At 38.1% G+C, this 24,376-nt stretch overlaps 1 protein-coding gene and 1 non-coding gene across 2 annotated transcripts; both read left to right on the top strand.

Moving 5' to 3' along the window:
• Positions 1–453: 453 nt before the first annotated feature.
• Positions 454–572, top strand: LOC147523806 (U5 spliceosomal RNA). Its single transcript, XR_015206439.1, has one exon. It is a non-coding gene; the product is annotated as a U5 spliceosomal RNA (small nuclear RNA).
• Positions 573–19,509: 18,937 nt separating this feature from the next.
• On the top strand, positions 19,510–22,055 carry LOC147523805 (uncharacterized). The gene is made up of 2 exons (XM_086599645.1): positions 19,510–19,854; positions 20,400–22,055. The coding sequence occupies exons 1-2, from the start codon at positions 19,783–19,785 to the stop codon at positions 21,495–21,497; spliced, it is 1,170 nt and encodes a 389-aa protein (XP_086455771.1). The 5' UTR covers positions 19,510–19,782; the 3' UTR covers positions 21,498–22,055.
• The last annotated feature ends 2,321 nt before the right edge of the window (positions 22,056–24,376 follow it).

Below are 24,376 nucleotides of genomic sequence, written 5' to 3'. Positions count from 1 at the left end.
TTCCTGTTCAAATAAAGCATATAAGAAAAATCCGTAGGACCATTTATATATAATGTAGGTTGTACAAAACACAAGTTAAGTTTAAGGTGTGCAAAATGGCAGTAGTACTCTCCCACTAATGATGTTTCTTTTGTGGAGTGAAAGAAAAAATAGGTGAGTTTTTGGGCTAGTGACAGAGTGCTGCTACGAGCGAAAATAAGTCTTCATAGACAAAGTGGAGGCGGTTCGGTCTACACAAAATGGAAACATCGGCGAATGCCTTTGGGCTAAGTTCCCTTCAGAGTTGATGAGCCTTGGGCTAGGGTCCTTCAATGTAACCTGTGTAGGTTACATAAAATAGCAAGGATAACATTTCAATTTCTTAGTCTAACATAGTCGCATATTTAGAAGAAACAAAAAACACGGTTTACTAGTGGTATTTAAACAAGCTAATCATTTTATTCACAATCATGCAGCCATGCGGTTAGCACAAAGGGAACTATTCTTTCACCTTTTACTAAAGAATACCGTGTGCTCTTGCTGTACATGGAGGCATACGCCAATTTTTTGGAGGGATTCTCATAGTTATAGTTATGTTAACGCTTATTTGGGATAATTATTTATGTTAGTGTGTTGGATTATAATTACTTAACACATATTGATTGTATTTATAATGTACACACCTTGAAATAATGTGAATTATATTTGCTTTTTAGTATTTTATTTAGATGAGTTTAGCAAGTTATTTTGGTCTTGAGGTAAAATTTAGAGTCTATTTGTGCTGAATTATCTCTAGTTTGTAGTTGAAGTCGAGCCTATACACAATAAAAGTCAAATTAAACTCTAAAACCTATGATCGAATTCAAATTTGTAGTCTAGAAGAATAGGAATCTAGACTCGTGCATTAAGCTACTCGAATACTCAATGAGTCGAGTTTGAGCACGAAATAAAGCTCGAACAAAATTTGAGCTCGACTCAACAGATACACAAGCCAAGCTTGAGCACCCTAGTACTCAACACGAGTAGCTCGATGACCAACCCTACTTCGGTGGAGAGAGCTATAGCTATGATTCAATTTTAAGATCTATTGGAAATACAATTCTAGGAACTAAGTTCTTCGATTGCCACCATTGATAAGTGCTCAAAAAGTGCTATTTAACCCTCGATTATGCCTTTTGTTTAGCCATCTTAGTGGACTAATAGTATTTATAAGTTGTGTTTTAAGATTCTACAGGTGAAAAAGAGAGTTTTGTAGAATATTAGAGAAAATGGGGTAAAACGAAGCAATTCGGAGCATTAATGATCACATGGGAGGTCCGTGGACAATCATGGAGAAGGCCAAGGAATTGGAGCTATTAAATATGCGACTTGGACCTATTTTAAAGTCTATTTGGAAGCCCAAGGCCAAAGGATTCGTTGCTTGGACCAAAGCCCCAAAAGAGGATAGAAGGATAGAAGCGAAAGAGAAATTGGCTTACGCTGCAGGGACGATGGATCGGCGCCCAGACGCATTGATGCATCCGGGACGATAGATCGATCGGCGTCGACGCATTGATTAAGTCCTGGGACACATGGATAATGCGCCCGGACGCATGAATCGATTAATCGTAGCCAATTTTCTTCAATTTTGAAGGCTAAGTCGGACTCACGAAAAGAAACCTATTTGTATTAGGAAACAAATGACGGTTTGGAATGCTTCTAGAACTCATTGTAACCCCTATAAATAGAGGACCTAAGTGCCTCATGTAATTTGCCAATTCACTTATATTCTTGTCTCCAGAACTTGAGGCGAGAGAGATTAATAACAAAAGATCGGTTTTAACTAGTCGAAGTCTTAATAAATTAGTCTTTCTAGTCTTATGTTCTTCAACTCTTCTTCTTCTCGTTCTTTCGTGTTCTTCCTTCTATATGGAAGGCTAATCTTCTTCCTTCAAGGGAGGAGATGAAGCCAGTGCTTAAGGTTTAATGATTCTTCCGGTTCATGGTGTTCTTCAATCGGGTTAGTTCTTTATGTTTGTAGTTATTAGTTCCATTGCCCACACGAGGGGGATGGAAGTATAGAATAGGGTTTATGTTTTGCAATATTAATATCATGCTAGTGTTCTTTACTTTTCTTCTAATAGTGTAATTCTTTAGAGTTAGGGAAGTATTCTTTGTGTTGCCTTAGAAGGGGTAGCTCAGGGAGTGGCTGCCTAGGGGAAGTATTCTTTGTGTTTGCCTTAAGTGGTGATTCATTGAATGGCTGCCCTATTAGGAAGTACTCTTTGATGTTGTTCTTGGTAATACATTGAATGACTGCCCGAGCTTACATAAAAGGAAAGAAGATATTAATAGCATAAACATAAGAACAACCTTAAGTAGAGTTAATTGTTAACGATGTTTCATCCAAAAGGCCATCGGCACTCGCTCGATTGCCTAATTGTAGTCTACTTGTAAGAACAACCATGAAGCAGAAGGTCATAGATTAAAAGTATTGGTGGATTCTAATCTCTTGAATTCTCTCTCTTATAAATTCTCAATAGTTTAGTTAGTTTAGCATTAGAATCTACAATCTCTACAACATTAGTTTTTAATCCCTCAAACCCCCTTTCCAATCCTGTTCTTCACATAACATACACTTAAAAGTGGAACGATACCCTACTCATCCTTTACTTAGTGGGGGATAATTAGGTTTTGATACGCTTCTCTTTTGTTCAACGATCATCATCTATCTACATCATCCATACACCATCTAAACACACAAAAAGAGGTAGTGTCAATGGCGCCGCTGCCGCTTTAAGTTGTTTATGTTTAACGTTTTCTTTCAAGATTAGAATTTTGGATATTGAGGTAATTTTAGCCGCATCATCCATCCTTTTAAGAAAGAAAGAAGCTTGAAGGACATCTCGAAGACAAGATCTACCATCCAGGTTAGTCGAATCTTCATTCTTTTTATTGCTTTCTTAGTATAGTTGCATCATAGTTTAGTTTTATTGCTTTCTAGTATAATTGCATTTAGGATCTTTTCAACAATTGAAGTTGTAAGCCAACACAGCGAAATATCAGACTCTAGTGTTTCTTGTCTGAATCTTGACAAACGGACTATCGCCTGCGTAGGCGTGGTACTTAAGCAATCTAAGTGATTCACCATAACCCTAGAAGAGACGACTTTTAGACAACGGGCGAGATACTAGCTGCAAAGCCCAACCCAGTTGAAGGAAAGTAGTTTTACATTCTAGTATAATTTAGAATAGTTGCATATTAGTTTAATTACCTTCAAGCATAGTAGGATAGTGTTTTTTTTGTTATTTTCGCGTAGAATTTTCTAGTGTATGCCCCGTCGTCCATATCATCGTCCGGTAAGAACACAACAGTGGACAAGGTTTAACAACCGACTCACAAGAATACTAGACGAGATTGATACAATGGCCGCAAGCAATGATGGAGGTGTTTTGGACACCAATAATCCTGAAGCCATCCCACCCATGCAAGCACAACAGAGGAAAAAGCTGAGTGATTTCTATTCACCAATCATTGGAGACCCACCAAGCAGTATTGTTTTTCCAGAGACAGAAGCTAACCAGTTTGAACTTAGAGCATCGAATCTCTATGCTTCCAAAGTTCAATGGTTCGCATAATGTTCAAATTTTTTATGTTCACATGAACAAATTTCTATCGATCCTCGAGAACTTTCAAGAACCAGAATATCGGGGATGAGAGTATCAAGTTAATCCTTTTTCCACTCTCACCGAAGGTAAAGCATCCGAATGGTTAACCGCGACACCGATCAATTCAATCAACAACCGGGAGAAGTTAAGAACAAAGTTTATGAACAAGTTCTACCCACCCCGCAGATGCAATGCAAAGAAGCCATCAACAATTTCAAAGGGAAGGCGACCGAAGAATATCATCAAAGTGGGAGAAATTCAATAATCTGCTAGTCTCATGTCCACATCATGGTTATGATAAAGATAATAATCGCTCATTTTTCTTTCGAGGACTTTCTACTATGAACAAGATGATGATATGATCAATGCATCAAGGTAAGTTTACATCATTGGATGGAGAGGAAGCCTACAACTTTTCGAGAATTTAGTCAAGACACTCAACAATGGAGTACTAGCAACGAGGACGTAGCTAGAGTGTGGAGGGTAGAAGAAATTTGGCAACCAAATTCAAGAAGACCCAAATCAAGCAATGCTATCAATTATGGCAAGCCTATCAAGCGGGACTTGAAAATCTAAACAAGAAGTTTGATCGGTTATCCATGAATCCTCCAAAACCAAACAATTTCCAAGCTAAACCTCACCATCCAAGCCTTGTTATACCATTTGTGAGCTATGTTCTCGATGAAGGCCACACCACTAAAAGAGTGTTCAGATTATCGGATACTAATGAGAAGCATGTAGTATCAACTCTTTAGGAAAAATAACCAGTTCAATCAGGGGACAAAATTATTGGAAACCACAAAATACAAATCGAGGAATTTTCCTCCGTGATTCCAAAATCACCAAATCGGTTCGAATAACCGATGATCGGTTCAAAAAACCGCCAAAGAACCATACAAAATCAGCGGTCATACCGAACCCGGCAATACCAAGCCAACACAAACAAAGAGTTAGTACCGGATCTTATGAGTGGATATATTGCCCCCTACGCACTCACTCAAGCAAAGCGGTTATCCCACATCCGGAAGAAGCTATCACCACCATTGTCAATGAATAAACAGATAAATCAAAAACCCGAAGTTGGAGAATAACTTTAGTGTCATTCAAGGCCGATAGGGCAAATCGCCGCCTTGACAGAGAGATCAAAAGGACCATTACCAAGCCTACTGAGCCAAAACCGAAAGGAAGAGGTGTCCCGCGGTGGATAACCCGGAGATTACTCACCGAATGCCCAAGTTAATTTGTCACCACGAGGAGGGGCAAGAAAGTTGATAATGAGGATTTTGTCTATGAACCAGAAAAGATTCTGGAGCCTAAGGTAACTTATGTCCCCACCATCCCACCCAGGTTCTAACATTCCGGATATATCTAGTGTTGTGCCACCAAGAAACCGCTGTTGAAAAGAAGTTGAAGGAACTACCGTGGAAGTAAGTAAGAAGAAGCCATCACGAGTGACTCCACCTGTCACTCCACTAATTGTTACCAAGCCAACCGAACCGAAAAGAAGAGAACCGATATTGAAGAATCCGCCAAAGACCGTTTCCTTCAAACTAGTGAATAATTTAAAAGATGACCAAGACAAAGGAGATTTTGCGATGTATTTCAGAATTTGCGATTAATATCCCATTTCGACCGCCATCAAGCAAGTTCCCTCTTATGCCAAGTTCCCGAAAGATCTAGTAAAGAAGAAGACCAACATTCGAAAGAAGCTTTTTATCGCTTCAAAGATGTTCATCATTACCTACAAAATCTATCGGTTGTGAAACCGAAAGATCCCGAAGTCCAACTGCTACATGCGAATGGAGATTCTTTGGAGGAACAAGCTTTATTAGATTTGGGTGCCAGTGTGAATCTTCTACCATATTTCGTCTACGAGAAGTTGGGCTTGAAGGATCTAAAACCGACTGATGTTACTTTACAGTTGGCAGATAGATCAGTGAAGATACCTAGAGGACTAATTGAAGACATCATAGTCAAGATCGAAGATTTCTATTATCCGGTTGATTTCATAGTACTCGACACAGAACCTACATCTGGTAGGCAAATACCAATCATTCTAGGCAGACCATTCTTGGCCACTGCAAATGCACTCATCAACTGTCGAAACGGTAATATGACGTTATCCTTTGGTAATATGAAAGTCGAGACCAATGTTTTCCATATGTTACAAAGAACCACGTGAAGTATGTATCGCGTGAACGAGGTATGCATGATTGAAGCGTTAGCACAGGATTATCTGACTCATTCATATCCTGCTGACGAGTTATTGAAAGCTCTGACAGACTCAGATTGTGAGGAACTTAGTGTTGAGTCAATCAATGCGATTTTGGATTCATCACCTGTCATGGATGACATCAAGTTCAAAGAAAAACTTGAATCGCCTATGCTTGATGGACCACCTAAAGAGCTTAAGAAAGAGCCACCTAAGCTAGAATTGAAGCCTTTACCGCCTACACTCAAGTATGTTTTCTTGGGAGATTTGGGAACCTACCCAAGAGTCATTGCATCGATTTGACTAAGGAGCGGGAATCCGTGTTAGTAGCACTTTTAAAGGAACACAAGTCACCTATAGGTTGGACAATTGATGATATCAGGGGATCAGCCCTATGATAGTTCAACATAGGATTCATCCGGAAGAGGATTCCAAGACTTCTAAGCAACCACAGAGGAGGCTTAATCCGAAAATGAAGGAAGTAGTTAGAGAAGAGGTCGCCAAACTCCTTTGACGGCATTATCTATCCCTATTTCGATAGTCAATGGGTTAGTCCAGTTCAAGTTGTGCTAAAGAAGTCCGGAACCACGTTGATCGAGAACGAGAACAATGAGTTGATTCCAACCAGGATTCGACCGGATGGAGAGTTTGCATCGACATGTGAAGTTTGAATAGCGATCGAGGAAAGACCATTTTCCATTGCCATTTATCGATCGATGTTAGAAAGATTATTTGGACAAGCTTACTACTCGCTTTCTTGATGGTTACTCGGGATATTTTCAAATCCATATTCACCCCGAGGACCAAAAGAAGACCACATTCACATGTCCATTCGAACATTAAGCTACCGTCAGATGCCTTTTGGTCTATGCAATGCACCGCCACTTTTCAACGATGCATGATGAGTATTTTTGACGACATGGTGGAGAAATACATGGAAGTTTTTATGGACGATTTTTCAGTTTTTGGATCATCTTTTGAGGATTGCCTACACCATCTCTCCTTAGTCCTTAAACGTTGTTGTGATACCAACTTAGTTCTGAACTGGGAAAAGTGTCACTTCATGGTAAAGGAAGGGATAGTGCTAGGTCACCAAGTTTCAAAGGAAGGAATTCTAGTAGATCGAGCGAAGATTGATATTATAAAGGATCTACCCAAACCAAGAACTGCCAAAGATATCCGTGCCTTCCTAGGTCACGCTGATTCTACCGCCGATTTATCAAAGATTTCATTAGAATTGCAAGACATTGTCACACATCCGTTAGGGAAAGATATTGTCTTTGATTTTGATACATCATGTGTTGAAGCTTTTTATGAAGTTAAAGGAAGCACTAACTTCAAGCACCAATCATTCGCGGCGCCGATTGGAGCCGACCATTTGAAATCATGTGTGATGCATCCGATTATGCTATAGGAGCCGCTCTAGGACAAAGAGACAAGAAAGTGCCATATGCAATCTACTATGCTAGCAAGACTCTAAATGGAGCTCAGATTAATTATCCTACCACGAGAAGGAACTCTTAGCCGCCCTATTCTCTTGACAAATTCGACAATATCCGATAGGTTCAAAGGTGATTGTCTATATCGACCATGTTGCCTTTGCAAGGCCATTTACTCGCTAAAGGGGATGCCAAGCCAAGATTGATCCGATGGATACTACTTTTACAAGAATTTGATTTGGAGATACGTGATAAGAAAGGAACAGAGAATGTCGTTGCTGATCACCTTTCTAGATTGCTAGTGGAGAATACGGAAGACAATTTACAAATATGTGAGACTTTTCCTGATGAACAGTTGTTTAGTATATCAGAAGTGCCATGGTACAGCCACATTGCAAATTATCTTGTGACCGACAAGGTACCATCACATTGGAGCAAGCAAGAAAAAGATTTATTCTACTCAAAGGCCAGATATTATTTTTGGGATGATCCATACTTATTCAAGAAGTGTTCGGATCAAATTATTCGAAGATGCATCCCAGAATTGGAACAGGAATCCATTCTATCATTCTGTCATGATCAGCCTTGCGGAGGACACTTTGGCCCGCAACGTACTGCAGACAAGGTATTACAAGCTGGATTCTATTGGCCTACTCTTTTTAAAGATGCAAATATTTATTGCAAAGCATGTCCGAGATGCCAATTTCTGGGTAAAACCTCGAAAAGGTTCGAGTGGCCTCAACAACCAATCCTTATCTCAGAAATCTTTGATGTATGGGGTATAGATTTCATGGGACCATTTCCTCCTTCTTTTGGTTACACCTACATTCTACTTGCTGTGGACTATGTTTCAAAATGGATTGAAGCAGTTCCTACGAAGACCGCCGATCATAAAGTCGTCGTGGACTTTTCAAGAAGAACATTCTACCAAGATTTGGAACACCGAGAGCCATCATCGCTGATAACGGTTCTCACTTTTTTGTAACCGTGTATTTGGGAATCTTATGGCAAAGTATGGAGTAATTCACAAGCTAGCTTTTTACCATATCATCCTCGGACTAATGGTCAGCGTAAGTTTGAATAGGGAAATCAAGAGTATTCGAGAAGACAAGAAATCCATCTAGGAAAGATCGGTCTCTTAGACTCCAAGATGCATTATGGGCATCTGTAACAGCATTCAAAACACCCATAGGGATGTCGCCTCTATCGCTTGGTATATGGAAAAGCATGTCATCTACCTGTTGAAGTTAGAACATAAAGCCTATTAGGGCAGTGAAAGAGATGAATTTCAACCTAGATCAAGCAGAGAAAGGAGGAAGCTTCAGATCGCTGAATTAGAGGAATTGAGAAGTGTTGCTTATGATAAGTCGAGGATTTACAAGGATAAGACTAAAGCATTACATGATAGAAGAATTTCAAGAGAGAATTTGAACCCGACGAAGGTTCGGGTCTACAACTCTCGCCTAGAAATTTTCCCCCGAAAGCCGAGATCTAGATGGATCGGGACCGTTTATAGTAAGACATGTCACACCTTTTGGAGCTATTGAAGTAGAAGACATAAAGAGAAGGACTCGCTTCAAAGTCAATGCTCATCGACTAAAGCCTTTTCTGGAGTTACCTAATCGGAGACGTGGAGGCTATTTTTCTCAAGGATCCGGGTTTATCAGACCACTGTTGAAGCGGAAAATTGGGGTAAGTTACCTACACACCTTAAAGATTACATTCTATGTCTTGTTGAACCTGTTACTCTATCTAGTTTAAGTTTTTTTGCATGAGGAAGCCAAGCGTCGTAAGCTTGACTCTTAGGATCTCATTAGTATAAGTGCCATCGATAGCCGCCCCTCGATTTTCATAACTTTGTCCTTTCATCGAGAGGAGTTGCAAGCCACGGAGTCAAAGTCTCATAACTCTAGTGTAATCGAAAGTATAAAATGTCTATAGGAAGTAAGCATGTTGTTGAGAGATCAGTTTTGGAATGGGAATTCTAGTCTTGAGGATCCGACTTTAAAAGACTCATATTATGTCTTGGGGATCCGAATAAAAAGACCTAAAAATTTGTTTCTTGAACTAATCTCGATATTAGGCATCAATGGTAATATCCTACCTTTTTCTCATCCATTTCATTTACTTCTTTATACATTGAGGTCAATGCATGCATAAGTAGGGGGGGGTGTACTTGAGAAATGAATTTGAAAATTAGTTTTCAAAAACTAAAATATTTTTGTTTCTATATCAAGAGCATGAGAAAAATAAATTTTAATGATGAGTCCGGGATATAGATTCTATCTTCGCTTAGTCTTTGAGTTTGATAGATAGTTGATATTATTGATTTCATTACCGCTTTTTAGACTATTTATTATGCTCGGACATAGTTCTTATTGATAGAATCTTTATCAAGGCACCACCATAATACTTGGTCAGTTTTGTGTACTTTTGCTAGAAGAGAGATTTAAACCCCTAGTAAACTGAAAGTAGAATTTTTAGACTTAGCCCGTGAGACTTGAGCTTTATACTCATTTTTTGGAGAGTTCTTACGAAAAATCCGAATCTTAGTGACTCATCATCTTTCAATTCTTTATGTCGTTGTAATATAGTCTCATTATTCTTTAATTTGGTTAATCACGAAGTGACATCAACTGGGGAGATAGCCATTAGGTCTTGTAGTCTATTCAAAACAGAGTATCATACTGATAAGTCAAGTAGTGAACCCATTCAGCCTTTATCCCACCTAGTAGGACCATCATGTTAAACCCTTTTGAGCCTTACAATAAGCCATTTTCTTTCATAAAACCCTCTACCATTCACCCTTCACCCAACTCCAGACAAGAAGTATAGCCAAAATCTTTATCAGCCATACCCATATGTTTCTGAGAATACGAGGGGCACAAGGAGGAAGAAAGACCAAAAAAGGAAGATTACAAGGAAATACCAGAGAGATACAATGAATCCCATCATTCTGTTCAAAGTGAAAGAAGCTAGTGGAAAACAAGCATATCCAGTACTAATCAAGGATATACCACTGAAGTAAAAAAAAAAAAAAAAAAAAAAAAAAAAAAAAAAGAGTTGAACAGAATGGATGGAAAAGGTAAGATAAAGGAAGAATTTTCTCTGCAATACAGAATTTGAAGAAATCTTCCAAAGAAAGAAGCAAAACCCTTAGTGTTTTCAGAAACAACCTTAGAATCCTTTTTACCTTTCCTTCATAAACCAATACCCAAGCCAAGTTACAACCTATGACTTATCATTACAAGATGGTACTAAGTCTAGAATAGGTGAGAGGATGCTAAAGTGAAGGACCCGACACTTCATATGTGATTGACATTCTTTCCATGAGACTAATTTTATTCGTAAGTCCTGTTTTTCAAGGTAGTATGTGGGATGTTCAGATGCATTATTCTTTTCCCCACATACATGAGGTAAAATAGTAGACCATCTTCCTCGAGAGATTCTTTTCTCGAGAGTATGACCCGTGAGGATTGAAAGTCGAGATTATCTACCTATGGTAAACTAGGGATTCCGTTTCTTGGATAGGAGAGTATAGGAGATTGACTAAGTACACACATAAGCCTTGATTGAGAATTTTGTCAATTTTACTATCTCCCATCATAATCTATGAGTCTTTGTAGAAATGTAGTTAGCAATGGAGACCGCCTATTGGGGTAAGCACTAAGTGGGTAAGGAATTTTCTCTCTCGAAAAATATTATCATTCTTAAACATGCTATTGATTGATTTTGTGGGTATATCACCGAAAACCCTCACGAGACTATAACTCGCCCTTTTGGGGAACTTAAAGGTTTAAAGCCTTGTTGCATATGGTAAATGCAATCAGCGATGCTTGCTAAAATGAGTTAGGATTTTATTTTTGTTATTAGGATATGATTTTGATCACTTATCTATTTTTATCTTATTTGCTAAGAGACTAGCAAAAAAGGTTAGTTGGGAGTTGTGATAAGTGCTCAAAAAGTGCTATTTAACCCTCGATTATGCCTCTTGTTTAGCCATCTTAGTGGACTAATAGTATTTATAAGTTGTGTTTTAAGATTCTACAGGTGAAAAAAAGAGTTTTGTAGAATATTAGAGAAAATGGGGTAAAACGAAGCAATTCGGAGCATTAATGATCACATGGGAGGTCCGTGGACAATCATGGAGAAGGCCAAGGAATTGGAGCTATTAAATATGCGACTTGGACCTATTTTAAAGTCTATTTGGAAGCCCAAGGCCAAAGGATTCGTTGCTTGGACCAAAGCCCGCAAAAGAGGATAGAAGGATAGAAGGATAGAGCAGAAGAGAGAAAATCGGCTTATGCGTCTGGGACGCATGGATAATGCGTCCAGACGCATGAATCGACACTGTAGCCAATTCCTTCTCAGTTTTGAAGACGAAGTCGGACTCTGAAAGAAACCTATTTGTATTAGGAAACAAATGACGGTTTGGAATGCTTCTAGAACTCATTGTAACCCCTATAAATAGAGGACCTAAGTGCCTCATGTAATTTGCCAATTCACTTATATTCTTGTCTCCAGAACTTGAGGCAGAGAGAGATTAATAATAAAAGATCGGTTTTAACTAGCTGAGTCTTAATAAATTAGTCTTTCTAGTCTTATGTTCTTCAACTCTTCTTCTTCTCGTTCTTCGTGTTCTTCCTTCTATATGGAAGGCTAATCTTCTCCTTCAAGGGAGGAGATGAAGCCCGATGCTTAAGGTTTAATGATTCTTCCGGGTTCATGGTGTTCTTCAATCAAGGTTAGTTCTTTATGTTTGTAGTTATTAGTTCCATTGCCCACACCAGGGGATGGAAGTATAGAATAGGGTTTATGTTTTGCAATATTAATATCATGCTAGTGTTCTTTACTTTTCTTCTAGTAGTGTAATTCTTTAGAGTTAGGGAAGTATTCTTTGTGTTGCCTTAGAAGGGGTAGCTCAGTGGAGTGGTCTGCCTAGGGGAAGTATTCTTTGGTTTGCCTTAAGTGGTGATTCATTGAATGGTCTGCCCTATTAGGAAGTACTCCTTGATGTTGTTCTTGGTAATACATTGAATGGCTGCCCGAGCTTACATAAAAGGAAAGAATATATTAATAGCATAAACATAAGAACAACCTTAAGTAGAGTTAATTGTTAACGATGTTTCATCCAAAAGGCCATCGGCACTCGCTCGATTGCCTAATTGTAATCTACTTGTAAGAACAACCATGAAGCAGAAGGTCATAGATTAAAAGTATTGGTGGATTCTAATCTCTTGAATTCTCTCTCTTATAAATTCTCAATAGTTTAGTTAGTTTAGCTTAGTTTAGCATTAGAATCTACAATCTCTACAACATTAGTTTTTAATCCCTCAAACCCCTTTCCAAATTCTCGTTTCTTCACATAACATACACTTAAAAGTGGAACGATACCCTACTCATCCTTTACTTAGTGAGAGATAATTAGGTTTTGATACGCTTCTCTTTTGTTCAACGATCATCATCTATCTACATCATCCATACACCATCTAAACACACAAAAAGAGGTAGTGTCAACCATCACATTCTATCTGTAGCCGTTGGTGTGTCCAGTTAGTACAGAACAAAATAGGAAGGGCTGTGTTGGACCCTTGATTTTATACCAATATATATACCATATATTCCAAAGAAGCAAACCTTTAACTTATTTTAAGACATTGAATGTTATGGCATTGAAATTGATGATGATCAGGAGGGCGTGAATCTGGTTTGCCGTCTTTAGTCCCAAGAAAATATCTTACAGCGTACAGAAAACAGACTAATGACAAAAGGGAGGGTGACAAAAGGAAGGGGTTCTAGAAATATATCTTATAAAAATACGTAAATAAACTCAAAATCGTTAAGGCATTCATAAGTTTTATATTAGACTAATTTTTTATAGATATGATCTCCTAACTATTCTAAATATTGTCAATCGTTGTGCTCATACGTGAATTTCACCAGAATCCAAAATCCTAACTACATGAGCAGGTTAAGTAGGTTATCAAACCATTATAATTTCAAACTGTGGACCATGCGAAGAGATTTCCCATTATCATTAGATCAGCTTCAGATGTGCCCATTATTTCTTCCTGCCCAGTTGTGGACCTTTTACCACTAATAGATTAATGGGATAATCTGCATGTAAGTTGTAACAACCATTTGAAGATTAACTGATACTTTAATATACAAGGGTAAACGACGTTCCAATATGTATGTATATTCCTAATTTGTTGCAGCCATTCTGTTTTTTTTTCCCATATTATATTCCTCTAGACCTCTTTTCATCTAACTGCTTCCAACTTATACTGCTCATAATAAAGTGTTCAGGCCTTTTTAACCACCAGGACCAAATTAACCTAGGCCATATTCAATTACTCTGAGTTTTTTCTCTCTTATTTATAAGGGTTGTATTGCATAGAAAATTTTAAAACTGAAGACATTCGATGAATGCTCCCATCCAGGCATACAAGGTGTCTGTTGGTTTTTCTGTTAAATCATTTTACAAACATTGTAATTAATCGTACAGATTTCCATATTGTATTAGAGTTAACGGTGTACATTTGCATATTGTAGTCTAAAAATGTATGTTTGCACGTTCACTTGGCGAGGTGCCGAGGTTATTGCCTCAGCGCCTCTCTTATATTGGCATGGTCGCATGGACTTACTATTTGATCCTCTGGTAATGCTCGTACTTTTAGAAATGTGGAAACATCAATATATGTGTTGTGCGCCATATATTACTAACTTTTTGTAAGTGCGCATCTAAGAGCTAGGGCTGTCAATGGGGCAGCCAAGCCCGAATTCCGATTGAATCCGAACCGATAAGATAAAGACTTAGACTTTAAATTTAACCTGATAAGATTATTGGGTTAGGTGTGGACATGCCTATATCCGATCCGATAATGGCCCGGCCCGAAATCTATAATAATTTTATGTGTTTTATATTTAATATTACTAATATATATCTATTATATTTACTGAAAGTTGACATAGAAAATTGGAAGCCATATTGGTTAGTATTGTGTCTGCCACACAGGAGATATGGGTATCAAATATGATTTGGGCCCGGCCTGGACTTTCCAATGCAAGTCACTTTGAGGGGAAATAACAACTTGTCACCCTTATGAGTCAAAAACAATGCAAGGATGACAATGAGGGTAGCTACTGAGATAGTTGTCGACTTGTGATCTTCAGACGGAACATTTTATTTCGTCTTGAGTTTTTTTTTAGATTTTTTGTCTAGACGGGATATTTTATTCCGTCCGAAACATTTTTTTTTTTTCATTTTTTACATTTAGACGGAATGAACATCTCATCCAAAGTTTAAAGTCACCTATGCATTGTGTAGCTCCTAACAGTTTTTCACCAAAAATGTAAGAATGAAGGGAAATAGCTAGTCCTATATGTGGAGGTAACAAGCTGTTGCTTGCATTAGAAATGCTCTAATTGTATTCCATTAGGGTGGTACTACGCGCTCTTCCCTCCCTTAGTGGGATCCGCACTTGGTTAGTGAAGCACAGGAGGATAAGTGGTGTTAGGATGGTGTGATATCTAAGTCTCTAAGGTCACTTTCACATTAACTAAATTCAAAACTATGATCATACTACGGGGTTGCACCATGTGCAGTGAATTTCCTATCATATAAACCAAACAGAGCCATGATTGAGAGAAAGAAAATCACAATTGCATTACCATTCTCGAATAAGGTTGCACTAACTCTTCTTGGAATATATTGCACTAAAACATCTGCGATTGATCAATTCAAATGGTTCTCTTCGTTGTTCATATTTCACCTATAAAGAAAACTCCTCGCATATCTATTTTATGACGGTTTTGAATTTAATATAAAACTCTTTTGCCATAACTTTCACAAAAGAAACGTTTTTTTGTGACTGTTTTTTGGCATTTGTTACTGTTTTATATGGTGGATATAGGCTTCTCTGGAGGAATTATTTGTGACGATTTTGAGAAAAAAAAAATGACCCCCACTTTGTCACAGTTTTAAAGAAAAAAAACAATGACAAAAGATTTTTTATCACTGTTTTTAATATTAATAGTGATATAAATGATGTTTTGTTGTAATGTAGTTGATTTGTGTGTTTTAATTAGTGATTTAAGTTATACGAAAACATCTTATTTTCTCATGACAAACACTCTTATCATTTTGCAATCTATTTTTTTTATTTTTTTATTTTGGATTATTGATAATTGAAGAATAATTGAGTCGATTTCAGTATCGGTTCGACAAGCAATTGGACAACAATTGAATTTCTTTTTTCAAATCCTTAAATCTTATGTTAATCAACCGTGTGATTTATCTCAATTTCGATATTGTTGTCATCGATGATATTTTTAAGTTTGGAGTTGTAGTCTGATACATATGCAAAACACCACTATGCATGTGTACAACACACATATGTAAATATTATTACGATGCATGTGTATACGAACATGCACATACCATTATTATGTATGTGTATAACACACATGCAAACATCATTGTATATGTGTACAACACACATGCAAACACCACTATGCATGTGTACAACACAGAGAGAAGAGAGAGGAGAGGAGAGAGAGACGATAGAGTGAGAGTAGCTACATATGTTTTTTTTAGTTTTAAATTAAAACACTTAGAGGGGCAAAACTGTCTTTTTGTATTTTTGTCCTAGAACCATAATTCCAGCCACACCTGCCTAGAAACGTAATTCTCACCCAGTTTTGTCCCATGGATCCGATTTCTATTCTCAGTTCATGTAATTGGGCTGCAAATCGAGAGTCCAATTTTCCAAATATTTTCACCTGAAGTCCATTTCAATTTTAATTTCACCATAAGTCTAAAATCGGGCTGACTTCATCATGTGTCATTATTTTTATTTATCATTTTTTACAAATCGGGCTGACGTCATCATATGTAATGTGTAAATTTAAAATTTCATATGTAAATACAAATTTATATATGATGACATCAGCCCGGTTTTGAACTTATGGCAAAATTAAAAATCAATGTGGACTTATGGCGAAATTATTATTGGGCTTTGTCCTGGGGCTGTAATCACTGTTCTCAATTTCTCACATCCCTACAAAGAGTACTGAGTACTCCCCTATAGGAGCATGACCCCAGTCGAAAATATAGGATATTTTTTATCAGGTAACTAAGTATTTTTTTTTTTTATGAAAATATCTATCAAGTGACTTGGTCACCAAGACGATATCCACTAGAATCTAATTTCTAACCGTCTCCTGACCCTTGTTAGCAATTCGGGATACGGCAAAAATTCGGTACGAAAATAATTCAAGAATTATTTGGTGACTCAAAAAAACGGTACGGTCAAATATTCGGTCAAAAATTTGCAATACGGCAATTATGCGATGTTTAATTAATACGTGTTTTAAACGTTTGGTTGCAAAAGTTTGTAAGAAAAAAATTCATAATATTATGTTAGTAAATATTAATAATAGTTGTCATTTTTTACAACATATCCAAACAATTTAGCTACGAAAATATTAAAATTAATTGAACGGTCCACATAGGTACCTTCATTTATTTGTTCTTGGATTGAAATTACAATTCAAACTTCAAAATACACACACAACATAGCATAACATGACAATTTAAATATTGCCTAAAAAGTATAAAAATAAAACTTTTGGATTATTATTATTATTATTATTTTTTATTGGTAAGCCTGTTTTTTAAATGAGATCAGTAACTCTTTGATGCGAGCCCCAAACCTCTGGTATCATCACCCAAAAGTTTTACCGACTTTGCTAGTCGACACCTGCAAAAATGTGTTGGCAAACCTGTTTTTAAAGAGATCAATAACTCAATAGTGTGTACACATCGAACCCCAGACCTCTGATATTATCACCCAAAGATTTTACCAACTAAGCTAGAAGGCACTTACATTAAGAATGTAAGAGTGGAAAATTTAAAGTAAGAGTGAGGACATAGAGTACATAAAAAATCACAAAAGTGCAACCGAATTTTATTTTATTTTTATTTATTTATTTTTTGCCGAATATTTGAAAAATTCCCTAAAAACCGTACTATACGTTCCAAGGCAAAAAATCGTGAATTATTCCAAATTTTTGAAACATTCGAAAATATTAAACGTTTGGCCGTTCAAAAATTCGATTAGCAAATTATTCCAACGCTACTCCAACTCCTGACCATTTTCCCATTAGAGCGAGCCCTATATTTTGCATAGGCTATCTATATCAGAAATGCAGATTCTATTATATTTGTGGGCTGCCTTGTATCTGATGATAGGGAGGGCGTGGATTTAGTAAGTAGTAACCAAGTCGGCCATTTCTCCTGAGGTTCTCCTAGGAATTTGAAGGGGTAAGACCTTGAATGGATCAATTAGTAGTCTCCATCAGTTACGGTTCAGCACGTCAGTGATTTTTTTTGGTAACGGCACTTCAGTGATTCAGTCCATTATAAAGTGGCATAAATCATAAATGATCCCAACTCCTAAGTGAGTTCGTCAGAGTCAACAAATTTCAAGGACGCCTTAAATTTCAGTCTCTTTGATGACCACCGTTTATTGCGGGACGCTCATGCCCATTCAAAGTATCTCACATAGAGAGAGGGATCAGCATTGCTGACCAGCTTTAAAACTATGGTTTAGCTAAAAATGGCGTTGCCTTGAAGAAAAAGTTCAAAGATAAGGTGGCCCAAATATTTTGACCATTGAGTCTCGACGCTTGATCTCATAACTCGTAAAATACATGGAATCTTCGAGCTTAACTCCATTCCTTAGCCCTTGCCCACATTAGAGCAAGTTCAATAGAGAGCTGCTAAATTGGGATGCTAAAAGGTGTCATATAGGTTTTTTAACTTGTCCAGTCAAATTTGGCACCCCAAAATCAAAAAATAAATCCAATCGTGTTTTCTATTTTGAAGTGCTAAATGATACGGACGGCATAATTTCTGTCATCCGTCCATTATTTTGTAATTTAAGTTGAATTTATTTTGGACGGACGGCACAGTTTCTGCCGTCCGTCGAAATTTAATAAACGGACGATAGAAACTATATCGTATGCCTCCCCAACTTATTATAGCATCTGCTAGTGAAGGTCTTAATTTTAGCTGAGTTTTTACTCCTTCTAAATTTAAAACTCTTTTAACAGCCCTATTAGAATGATATTTTTGTGATTGGGGTGCTATATTTGTTTTTAGCAGCCCATATAGTCCCCATTAGACTTGCTCTCATAAATACAAACTGAATGCTAGGAAAGTAGACGAAAATTGTTATATGGAAGTTAGTGAAAAAAGTACAAAAATTTGTTCGGTTTTGGAAATTCCAAATTTTAACTTATTGAAATAATGTCTTTAAAAATTAAAATGGGTATGAATGTCCTTTACCCAATTTCTTCAAAACCTAAAAGTTTCGTATATTCTGAAGAAATCAATGTCAATGATTAGCAAATGAGTTGGGGAACTATCATACTCAAAACTGACCCTAACTCAACGCGTAAATGTAAATAGAGAAGGAAATTTTCTCCTACAAATTCTTATGCTACTTTCAAACATTGATCAATTTTTAGATGATAGCTTTTTATATATATATATATATATATATATATATATATAAAGAGACTAATATTAATAGGGTTGTAAATGGTTTTGATAACCCGATAATCGATTCGAACCAAATCGATAAAAAATGGTTTGGATTTTGGTAATTTGGATTGTCCTCTACCGATTCGAAACCGAATCAAACCGAATCGATAAAATATTGGTTTGGTTTTGAATTTGTTCTCCACCGAACCGTTATAAACCCAAACCAATAAAATGTCATTTTAGTAATATTTATTATTAATTTTGTATATTTTTATCAATTGTGTGGCTAAAATTAATTGATTTAATTTAAGATTTTATTGATTTTATAGTTTTCGATTTGAGTTGATTCGGTTTCGGTTTCGGTTTATAATATATCTTATCAATTCGGTTCGATTTGGGATTCTCAATTTTCTTATCAGTTCGGTTCGGGTTCAGGTTCCAAATTTTCAATCCGAACCAAACCAATTGATCGATTGACAGCCCACACGAAGTTGCCAAGTAAGACTCAAAAAACGAAACGTTACTAAATAAACACCAAAGTCAATCAGGTCAAAATCAGCGCGTAAAGGTCACAACCTTTCAGTTATTCAAAAAAAATCCATTCTTGACCTATATACCCCACTACATCAAAACCTTAATAAACAATTATTATATATGTCCAAAATTGTCAATTCATATGCCGACTAACAACTGCCAGAACGACAACAAGTTATCCAACTAATTATTTTTAAGGGTTTATAAACCTTATTATTATTTTCTCTCTCCTTATTTTTTTCTTTTAAAGGATATAAGAATAATCAAACGGCTATAATTGAATTTTGAAGTCTCTCCTTATGTTGAGCAAAAAAAAATTTGGAGAGATTTTGAGTTTTGTTGATTAACCATTTTGCAGAATTGAATTTTAGAAAGTGGGGTTCAATCAAATTTGCAAAAAGAGTAGAACTTTGGTTGGTAATGATGACTGAAGGAGGTTGTGGTTATAGTTGGAAGAAGACAGATGATATTTGTGATGGTGTTTGTAGTCAGGTATGTTTATTCTTATGTTTATTGTTGTCTTTTCTATTTGTTTTGTGATTTATGGATCTGGTTTTTGTGATTTTTTAGTGTCTGGGGTTGTTTTGTTTTGGTTTTTGATCAATGAAGGTTGTTTTGTTTTGCATTTATTTTATATCTATACTTGTTGTCTGTGTTTATGTCTGGTTTTAATACATTTTTGAAGGTTGTTATGAATTGGTTTTTGGTAAAATTGAAACTGTGGAACTGTAATGCATGGAAGAGGGATTGAGAAATGATGTATTGAGTGATTGATTATAGAAGTTGTATTTGGATATTGTCCACTTTAGTGCTAGAAATACCAGAATGATATGTCTTTGTGTTTTTATTACTTGTCAATAGAAGAGGATGTTAATTGATTTTGGGCTGGTGTTCAGATTTTGATACATTGGGTCAATTTCTGTGATGATTATTCTTATACTGTTTTTGTCGAAAGTTAGCCATTGGGAGTTTTTGTTTCAGTGAAGTTTTGGGCTATTCATTTCTTCTCTTAATCAATTTATGATTTTGATCATCAGGACACGAGAGCAGCTTTGGGCATGTTAAGACTTCGTTGCTTTCTGCGAGGGTTAGATGTGAAGGCCTACATTCTTCTATTCGTCCTTATTCCTACAAGTGTGTTTGGTATATATTTGCATGGGCAGAAGATTTCATATTTCCTGCGGCCGATATGGGAATGTCCACCCAAACCTTTTCATGATATCCCACACTATTACCATGAAAATGTGTCAATGGAGAACCTTTGCAAGCTTCACGGATGGGGAATTCGTGAGTCTCCGAGGCGTGTCTTTGATGCAGTGTTGTTCAGCAATGAGCTTGACATACTTACAGTTCGATGGAATGAGCTGTACCCTTACATCACACAATTTGTTCTCCTTGAATCAAATTCTACTTTCACTGGCTTGCCAAAGCCGCTTGTCTATGCTAGCCATCGAGATGATTTCAAATTTATTGAGTCGAGACTGACTTATGGCACGATTGGAGGGAGGTTTAGAAAAGGGGAGAATCCATTTGTTGAGGAGGCATATCAGCGTGTAGCATTGGATCGCCTTCTCAGAATAGCGGGTATAACCAATGATGATTTGTTGATAATGTCTGATGTTGATGAGATACCAAGCAGCCATACAATCAATCTTTTAAGGTGGTGTGATGACATCCCTCAGGTCCTCCATCTTCGGTTGAATAACTACCTATACTCTTTCGAGTTTCTTGTGGACAATAAAAGCTGGAGAGCTTCTGTTCATAGATATCAGACGGGTGAGACAAGGTATGCACATTATCGGCAGACTGATTACATCTTATCAGACGCAGGCTGGCATTGCAGCTTTTGCTTCAGGCATATCAGTGAGTTCATTTTTAAGATGAAAGCGTATAGTCATTTTGATAGGGTGAGGTTTCTACATTTCTTAAACCCTACAAGGGTTCAGGATGTAATTTGCAAAGGGGCTGATTTATTTGACATGCTTCCTGAGGAGTACACATTTAAGGAGATCATTGGGAAAATGGGACCGATTCCTCGTTCTTTTTCTGCCGTTCATCTGCCAGCATTTATTTTAAATAATGCTGAGAAGTATAAATTTCTCTTGCCTGGCAATTGCAAAAGGGAAAGTGGCTAAGTTTTACAAGGATTGAAGTGTTTGCTTTGTAAACTTAAACACAGTTTGCTTAATGCGGTTGGGGGTCCTTGCGACAGTTGGTGACTTTGAGGTGGCCATGGTACTGGACGTTAGTAGACTGTATATCCAGCTAGATGTAAACATTCTTTAGAAAGAGGTTAAAGAGATTTTGACGAGTTCTGCATTTCCAAGGTGTTTAGTTCGATTATCTTATTGTGGTCTGTGTAATTGGAAACACGGACAGCACGGTCTTTAGGCTTATGAATAGTTTCTCTAGAGCAGTAGAGCCGAGTGTGACTCCAGCGTTAATTACACTTCAGGGTTTGTGATGCTAGGCAGACGGTGACCTTGATTGGATGACTGCTTAGGTCGACCAAAGCCAAATTAAGTCTTCACAAAACTGGCTCTTGTGTGCGACGTGGAGGCAACAAAACTGCCTACGTAGGCGTCGTCGACCTTTTATGTTTTTTGCTTGTATTGTAATTTTAGAAAAAAAAAAAAAAAAAAAATCGAACCATTTATTTATAAGAAACTAACCAATAGCAAAAGGCTTTTCAAGTCACTGTCTCCAAATTATTTTGGTTTCATTCTGCATGCTATTCAGCGGCTAAAAAACTATGCGTATATATACCATCTGTAAAAATTCTGAGGCCGAGCTACACTTAGGCCCTGATATGATTTGGGTATGGTTTTGCCCCCCTTTATTTCTTAAACACCAATAATTGCCTCTATAACTACTATAAAAGATGGGCAATAAGTATTGGATTATAAGGATGAAAATATATTCAAATGTTTCATTGGCATTTCAATATTTCGTGGGTTGTCAACATCACGCATCAATTGGAAGACGTAGAGGCTCAAAAGATCTAGGTCCACGTGAGTAATGAGTTTGTTTGTCACATGTCTAAATTCCTATGGTCCTGTGGCCACTCATGTTAATCGTATCATTTATGCTAAATACTTGAAGTAAAAATCGAACAAAAAAAAATGTTTAAAACGTCTGTACTTTTTACCTATAAAAAATGATTCTATAGTTGATCGAGTATGCCTCCACCAAATTGTGGCAAAAAATACAGTAGAATCTCGATAAAAAAACATGCATTAATTAAATGGAGTTCTAATTAATCTGTAAATTAATAATGATATTATCAATCGATTAGATGTTGGCTCCGCTTGGTATCAAGGAAATAGATGCGAATGTGGAAAGTTTTAATTTAGAAATATTTGTGTAATAGCCATTTTCATAAGATGGCCCTTTGTAGGTATTGGGCCCAGAGAATAGGCCCAAGACCCTACTAGGCCCCATGAGGTAAACCTAAAGAGGAGATATAAAAGTGAGGGAGGAGGACTTGAGAAAAGTGGGGAAAGAAGGGGGGGAAGAAAAGAAGAAATGGAGGAAAGAGGCACCGAGAGAGAGAAAAGAGAAAGGTTGAGGGAGGAGGAGGGAGGAGACAACCCAGTAGGTAGGAGACGACGGGCCGAGGAGACGCCGCCGAGAGAGGAGGAGGAAGAGGAGGGAAAATCTAGAGAAGGGGAGTATGGAGACGCTTGGCCAGAGAGGAGGAGGAAGAGGAGGGGAAATCTAGAGAAGGGGGAGTATGGAGACGCCGGCCGCAGAGGAGGAGGAAGAGGAGGGGGAAATCTAGAGAGGGGAGTATGGAGACGTCCGGCCGAGAGAGGAGGAGGAGGAAGAGGAGGAGAGATCTAGAGAAGAGGAGAAGAGAGACGCCTACGAGAGGAGGAGGAAGAGGAGGGGGAAGAGGAGGGGGAGATCTAGAGAGGGGAAGATATGGAAGAGGACGGAGACGACGGCTAGAGAGGAGGAGAGGGAAGATCTAGGAGGAGAATCAATAGGAGGAAGGGAGAAGACGACGCCGAGGAGACGACGCCAATCCGAGACGAGGAGGAGGATACAAGCCGAGAGGCGTAGGGATGATGTCCCGAGAGAGGAGGAAGAAGAGGAAGAGATATCTATATAGTATAGAAGGAGAAGAGAAGAGGAGACGACGGGCCGAGGAGACGACGGCCAAAGGAGACGACGCGAGACCGAGGATACAACGCCGAGAGAGGAGGAGTAGGAGAGATAATGTCTCGAGAAGGAGGAAGAGAGGAAAATATCTATAGCAGAGAAAGGAGAAGACGACGCCGAGGAGACGACGGCCAAAGACGGCGACGACCGGAGAGGAGACGAGGAGAGGAGGAGAGGGAGATGATGTCTCGAGAGAGGAGGAAGAAGGAGGAGATATCTATAGCGGAGAAGCGGAGAAGACGACGGCCAGAGGATACGACGAGAGGATACGGTCGAGATAGAGAGGAGGGAGATGATGTCCTCGAGATAAGGAGGAAGAGGAGGAGGTATCTAGAGAGAAGAGAAGAGGAGGAGCGGAGGAGGAGGAACGGAGATGCCAAAGGAGACGACGGTCGAGACCGGCCGCCAAAGGAGACGACGGGGAGAGATGAAGACGACAAACTGAGAGGATGAGGAAGAGTGAGGGGAGATCTAGAGAAGAGGAGAGGGGGGGAGACGAGAAGAGGACAGAGGGAGGAGGAGGAGTAGGAAATGATGTCCCGAGATGACGAAAGAAGAGAGGAGGAGATATCTATAGAGAAGGAAAAAAAGACGGTCGAGGAGACGACGCTTAAGATAAGACGCCGCAGAGGAGGAGGAGAGAATGAGATGATATCCCGAGATAAGGAGGAAGAGAGGAAGAGAGGAGGAGATATCTATAGCGCAGAGAAGCGGAGAAGACGACGCCGAGGATACGACGCCGCAGAGGAGGAGAGGAGATGATGTCCCGAGATGAGGAGGAAGAGAGGAGGAGATATCTAGAGCAGAGAAGGGAGGAGACGACGGCCATAGGAACGGCGGCCAAAGGAGA

The sequence above is a fragment of the Coptis chinensis genome, chromosome 1, assembly GCF_015680905.1.
Source record: "Coptis chinensis isolate HL-2020 chromosome 1, ASM1568090v1, whole genome shotgun sequence".
NCBI classification, from domain to species: Eukaryota; Viridiplantae; Streptophyta; class Magnoliopsida; order Ranunculales; family Ranunculaceae; genus Coptis; species Coptis chinensis.
This window is presented reverse-complemented; position numbering and strand designations above follow the sequence as displayed.

Bases quoted from the DNA above. Each gene is read 5' to 3' on its own strand.
- LOC147523805 (XM_086599645.1), top strand. From the start codon at position 19,783: ATGATGACTGAAGGAGGTTGTGGTTATAGTTGGAAGAAGACAGATGAT. The intron at 19,855-20,399 runs GTATGTTTATTC...TTTGATCATCAG, and splicing joins GTGATGGTGTTTGTAGTCAG to GACACGAGAGCAGCTTTGGG.